This window comes from Bidens hawaiensis, unplaced genomic scaffold, assembly GCF_021521415.1.
Source record: "Bidens hawaiensis isolate Kalapana, Puna unplaced genomic scaffold, B.hawaiensis_p1.1 tig00022487_1, whole genome shotgun sequence".
NCBI lineage: Eukaryota > Viridiplantae > Streptophyta > Magnoliopsida > Asterales > Asteraceae > Bidens > Bidens hawaiensis.
In genome coordinates, this window is record NW_027493497.1 from 70,774 (window position 1) to 77,689 (window position 6,916).

The window sequence follows — 6,916 nt, forward strand, 5'->3', positions numbered from 1 at the left end:
AACCCGAGCTCCACTCCCTCAAACCATATACTGCTTTTATGATCATATGCTAGGATATTCATAATTTAGTTCGATCATTTTTATGGATTGATGGCACTAGACAAAACGGTTGTCTTTTGGTGAATCGTTGTTTCAGAGCATTCGCATCCCTGATTGTTGTCGGGTTCCTTTTCTGAACCCTTTGTGGCAATTGCGTGGTGGTGGTCTGCTGAAGTGAGGTTGTCTTTGCTGTGTTCGCCTTTTATGATTACCTTGAGTTGGTTTCGTTTATAAATTACTATAGTTTACACTTTGTATATCACCTCAATGCCCGTCCGCCGCAACGTGCGGGTTGAAAATCTTGTTCTTATTTAATCGATACCTTTTTATACATACTGTATGTCATTGCATTTTCTATCTTATTAACCAGTTTTAAAATATATTAAAAAATTTATAGGGTGTTACAGGAACTTTTCGAATATACAGAAAAATCACTATATTTTCTTTATCATTCACTCACAACACTCTAAACCACTTCCTATATTATAAAAAGCTCATCACTGAATTTAATAGACGGATTATGAATGCTCTTAGGCTAGCTTTTTGATTAACAGGATTATCGTTAGATCTTCAAAATCTTTACATTTTAAGTATTAGATGGGTTTCCAATAAAAACAATAAGAGCACGAAGTCGGCCGATTTAATTAATAGCTTATACATATTGTAAGTAAAAATATTTGAACAATATTGTATTTGGTCTAAAGTTTTCTTTTATAATATCAAAACTATCTTTTATAAATAACTATTATAATTGTTATTGTTATTTTTATTTATTTTTTAAATCTATATAGATACAAAGAAATCTATTTATTTTTTATAGTATCCCGGCCAGTTTGTTTTAACGGGCCGGTTTTTAGAACACAAACCAAACGCGAAAGCCTACTTTTCAAGCCTTAAACCAAACCAATTCACTTCTGACTCAATCAAACTAGCCTATATATCTTTCTTTTAATGGTTTTTGAAGATGTCATAGAAATACTAAAGTAAAAACAACAGAGAAAAGAAAATTTTTGAAAAAATGAGTAAAGCCTAAACTGGGCTTTAGCTGTTTTAAATTTTATATGGGCCTTACGAAACTGGCGTAGTTTAGCCCATTAGCATTTTGGTATAACACTATAACTCATAGTCAGCACTCAGCACCATTATATTGGGCCTAAATTAGTCTTTTAAGATGTGACCACATACCACAGCCCGCATTTAAAAACCCCCGTTTCAATTTCAATTTTTAAAAAGGATTACTCCATATAATAGTAACCAGGTTTCTAAATTGTTCCAATCAAGTCACTCATAAAATCTTTTGTTCCAATCAGGTCACTAAAGTTTCATTTTTGTTCCAATCCTAGATATTTTACCTGCATAGTAGGTAATCTAGGTTTTTTTTTCGTTTTTAAATTAATTTGACCTGCATAATAACTTTTAAAGGTTGCGAAAATTAGTAAAAATTATGAAAAATAATTTTAAAATTCCGAAAATTTGCAAAACGTATTTCGAAATATTGCAATAAATTGAGAAAATTTTAAAAAATTGCTAAAATGTTCAAAAAATATTTTTTTAATGGCAAAAAAAAACACCTTCTCTAATATTACAACCTTTTAAATAATACCACTTTTTTAACAAAAATATGAAAAATTACGAACCTTTTAATTATATTGTTATGCAAGAACATGACTAAACAATGATAAAATTTCAACTTTACCATGTCAAAATAAACCAAAGTATACAAAAACATCTTAAATGCTCAAACAATCAAAATACACAAAAAATCTTAGCATGTCAAAATAAACCAAAATAAATCCAAACGATTCTGATAAGCCCAAATGGGTCAAAAATACCCCAAATACCCCACAAACAGAGACTAAGTATACCTAAAATGTGTGCAACCGAGTATAATCACCTACTCTACCCCCTCGCGGCTCACACTTCTTGACTTTTCTTTTTTATTTCTACCTTTTGCTCTTACCACCTTTGGTTGTGGATCTTTTTTCTCCTTCGTGCAAGACCTAATGTTATGTCCAGTTTCTTTGCAGTTTTGACAAGTCACCTTTCTTGCAGTTCCAACTTTTTTGTTCTTCTTTTCTTTTTTGTTCTTCTTTTCTTTCTCTAAAGGGTCTCTTTTCCTTTTCACTGACGGTCTACCGGGCATTCGTCTTTCTTTTGGAGGTAGGGGTTTAATATCATCTGTCTTAGGCCAATGCATACTTCCTTTCAACGGTTTGATACAATGTTTATATGTTTCCTTAAACACGCCTTTTGTAAACCAATTGCTAACATAAGTTTCTGGCTTTATGTTGATGAACCCTAAAGCTGCTACCGTATGAACACAAGGGATGCTTGACAATTGCCATGATCTGCACGTGAAAGTTTGTTCCCGAATCTTCACTACATATGCATTTTTTTCACTCCTTGCTTCAAATATGTCGTTACCGCTAGGAGTAACTTCATAGTGCCTACATCATCAACCCAAAAGTCTATTAAAATTCATTACAAAATAAGAAAAAGATAAAAATATAACCATTCCCTTTGTTTCTTTTTAATATCTTCTAGTTTTTTTCTGATTATAGGGCAGACTTCATGTTCAAATCTTTCCGATTTTTTCGCCATTAAGAACATTCTACGCATCACAAATCTTCTAATATCTTCTAACATACTGATAATGGGCTTCCTTCGTGCGGTTCGTATGCACGAATTAAAGCTTTCACTCATTCCATTCTCGAATGCATCACATGCCCTACCAACTTCAAAAAAAGCTCTTGACCAAGTAATCGGATTTCTTTTCATAAGATGATCATACGCACCCTTACTATTGGTTTTCAACTCTTCCATATGCCTTTCAAACCATTGCTTACTAGTGGACTTTGCAGCAGCCCAAAACAAATTTTTAGATTGAAGCCCACGAAATTTCTTTATAAAGTTAGCATAAATGTGTCTTGTAAACTGCTTGTGCTCGGCATTTAGAAATACATCCTTTACGGCCTCTATAATTGCCTATTCAATACAAAAACATAACATAGAAGTTATAAACAACATATAGATAGGTGTGCAATAAGTACAAAGTACCTTATGTTGATCAGAAATTAGAGTTAGTCCAAGTCCACATTCCATTTCAATGTCAACCAGTAATAGATTAAGAAACCATTTCCAGTTTTCTTTATTCTCAACAGACACAACAGCCCATGCTCAAGGAAAAATATGATTATTCGCGTCTCTTCCAATAGCCGAGAGTAACTGACCATGATTTTTCAGAAAACATCCATCTAAACAAATAACTTTCCTACAACCACTGATCCACCCATCTTTAACAGCTTTAAAACAAATATAGTAACCACTAAAATAAACTTCTCCATTTGGCATCGTTTCCACAGCCATCTTCACAGTACTCCTCGGGTTTGTTTCCAATATCTCTGCTTGATAATCTGAAAGTCTTGCATAATGCTCTTTCAACCCACCCTCATAGTCATTCAATACCTTATCTCTTGCTCTACCACATTGACCAGGACTCACTTTGCACTGGTACTTTTTTAGGATATCTTCTTGTATTTTCCTATAACTAATTTCGGGATTTTGAATTATTTGTTTGAAAAATCGTTTTGCAATCCAAGTATACGTAACAAGCGAACCCAAATAAAACTTCCTTGAGCATGTATGCTTATCATTTAGTGATTTTATTTGAAAAGAATCATCCTCTTTAATCCTAGAGGCCCAAAGCCTAAATGGACAATTCCACACATTCTTTTTCCTCCCAATCACATCTCTTTCAATTTCTTTGGTCCCGCATCTTACTAACAACATATTGTGGTCGTTAACCGTGAACACTAATTGGTGACCATTTGCAACACCATAATGAGTTAGCATGTCTTTCAGTTGCGCAGGACTCTCAAATTTCATTGACACTACAGGCTTTGCCAATTTCCAATCTAGATTAGGAACATAACAAGGATACACAACATCTACATCCTCATAATCTTCATCCTCAACATCCTTTTCATAGTCTTGTTCACTTCCACTCCAATCTTCAACAGAACTAAGGTCAACTTCATCCCCATCATCGTTGTCAAAACAAAGTAAATCCAAGAAAGGATCATGAACATCAACATCATCATCATTATCATGTATAGTATCTTCTAAGTTCACCTGACGAAGTAAATTTACGGTTATTAAAAGAACGAAACAAGTTTTTAAAATATCATATTCCCTAAATATCTCAACAACTAAAATAAACTGTTATCCTTAGATTAAAAATCAATTAATTGATTTATTAAACTATAACCATTAAACAAAATTCAAAAATCGAATCACAAAGAAAATTAAAATATGATTGAAGACGTTGACTGAATTATTCACTGAAAATCTAATAATATTATTTCATAACCATCATTGTCACTAGTCTAATAATAAATTTAAAGTCAGAAAGTCATTTGAAGTTTTGATTGTTTGTACATGAGGTTCAGCCTATTTTTCAGCTTGTTCCTTTTTCTACAAAGTTTGAACCAAAAAATGGCTGTTATTAGTGCAGTGCCATTTACACTCTATTGTATGAGTTAACAGGGTCAACTGCAGTCCACTACCTACAAAATGGTGGTTTACACACTGATTTGAAATGGTTGAATATCATGCCTAATGTTTGTATCTAATATAACCATCAGAATACTGTAACATCATTGCAATGATTGGTCAGCCACCACAGTAACCCGTTTCAAACCTGGGCCGACCCATTTGTAAATGGTCCGATTCCTGGATTCAGAATTCCATGTAAACGGTTCCGGTTCTGGTCCGGGACGGTCCGAGTCATACCCGTATACTTTACATGATCACATATTGAGAAAGTCTCCTTTCAATTTCATAAAACATAACAGCATATAGTTTAGCAACTAAAATAAATTTCCAATATACTTGTTTTTTTCACGCAATTCTCACATAGGCATTTTATCGAGCAGTTGGCGTGCACATATTAAGAAGTAAAGGTAAAATAAACACACCTGTTGATCGATTGGTACTGAAGCCATGTTGTGATCGTTGAAGGATATGTCGACTTCCTCCTCAACACTAGTTGTTAAATCTGGTTCTTCATTCGACATCAATATTGATAAAGATGTATTCTTGATGTATGTGAAGATGGTAGCTTGAAGACGACGATGGCTACTGGGCTGTTAGGGTTTGAAGGGGAAGTTGTAATCGTGTATTGAAGACGACGATGTATGTATTCTTGATGTACAGTAGTTTTTCTATATTATATTTATTTAAGTAATTTAAAAATGAAAAAAAAACCTAAATTACCTACTATGCATGTAAAATATCTAGAATTTGAACAAAAATAAAACTTTAGTGACCCGATTGGAACAAAAGATTTTATGAGTGACTTGATTGGAACAATTTAGAAACCTGGTTACTATTCTATGGAGCAATCCCTTTAAAATATCAACATTAGTTTGGAAAAATAAAAAATACAATAGTTTTAATATTTTCTTTTATACACAGGATTTAAAAAAGGTTATTTTCTTAGAGAATACTTCTAGTCAATTTAATGCCACTTTTTATGAAGTTTTCATAAGTGATGAATTAGAGTGTCGTGAACGCATGCTTCTTAAATTCAGTTAGTGCTGCCACTAATATGTAAATATGAACACGTTATATCAAAATAATTAAATTTTGATGTATTGGTAATGTGTTGTCGTATTTGAATGACAATGCTATATCACTCATCTTTGATCATGAATACAAAAGATATTAAAATTGAAAGACTTGAACGAAAAACCTCTAAATATTTAAAATCATTAATACTTTACTTTTTTTTATTGAAAACCTTGCCAACTTATTTTAAATAAATAAAATACGTGACTAATGACGGCATGGTGGATTTATGAAGGCCAAGAGGGTGCCCGAGCAACCCCTCTAACTTTCTTGACAAATTACAAAATTTTTTTGTTCGTTTTATGTATCATATAACACTGAGCAAATACTAGGGTACCCGTAACCCGTAGGTCTAAAATTTTTAAGACCACCCCTGAAATTTTTAGGTAGACCCCAGGGGCGGATCTACATAATAGATTACGGGTTCACGGGAACCCACTAAGTTTCGAATTTGTAGTGAAATGCCTATATAAAATCATGAGTGAACCCATAAGTAAATTAATGAGTGAACTGATGCAAAGAAAGCAAAATAGTTGAATGGTTAAGAATCTGCTTTGTATTCTAGAGGGCATGGGTTCAAATCTCTTTTTCAACGTGCTATTTAGACTTTATTTTAGGATTTCAATTTTTTCACAATTAACAAGCAGCTTTGAGCCTCATCGACTAGCCGTTCTTTGTGAGTGGATGCAGCCTCATGAGGTTGGAATACATTTAATTTGCTTATCCTCATATCCTTAAAAAAGAATGTTTTGGTATCAAGGCCTCTTGGTTTGTGTCCTCATTAATATATTTTAGGTGGAATATGTTCTATCATAAGATGTGATATAGATCATATAATTCACTTGTTAGTTTGGTGCGTGTATAGTTTGTTTTAGCACCTTTCCTAGTTTATCAAAGTTCGTTTAAACATATTTGTATAGTTGTATAATTCATTCATTGAGTATTATATAAAATTTGGCTTCTTTTACGAAGGACATAGTTGATTAAACCAAGTTAACTTCACCGTAATCCTAGTGTTCGGTTCTATGTTTAAAGAAAAGGCCCCTGTTCAAGAACCTGTTTTAGGTTTCTGAAAGGTTGAGCCGCCCCTGCCCGACCCGGCCCAAAAATTTTTATGACCGGACTTATGAAATTGAAGCATTTAAAGCAGTGAACCCACTGAAAAGAATTCTTGGATCCACCACTGGTAGACCCGCTACCGAATGACAGAACCCATACTAACCGGTCTGAGGGTTATCTTAAAGTTCGC

The 6,916-nt window shown here is 33.3% G+C and overlaps 1 protein-coding gene across 1 annotated transcript; it reads right to left on the reverse strand.

The window, feature by feature from the left end:
* Positions 1-1,933: 1,933 nt before the first annotated feature.
* On the reverse strand, positions 1,934-3,141 carry LOC143565606 (uncharacterized). The gene is made up of 3 exons (XM_077052534.1): positions 3,097-3,141; positions 2,552-3,024; positions 1,934-2,486 (listed from the first exon to the last, which is right to left on the reverse strand). Exons 1-3 carry the CDS (start codon positions 3,139-3,141, stop codon positions 1,934-1,936), a joined length of 1,071 nt encoding a protein of 356 aa, XP_076908649.1.
* Between the last annotated feature and the right edge of the window lie 3,775 nt (positions 3,142-6,916).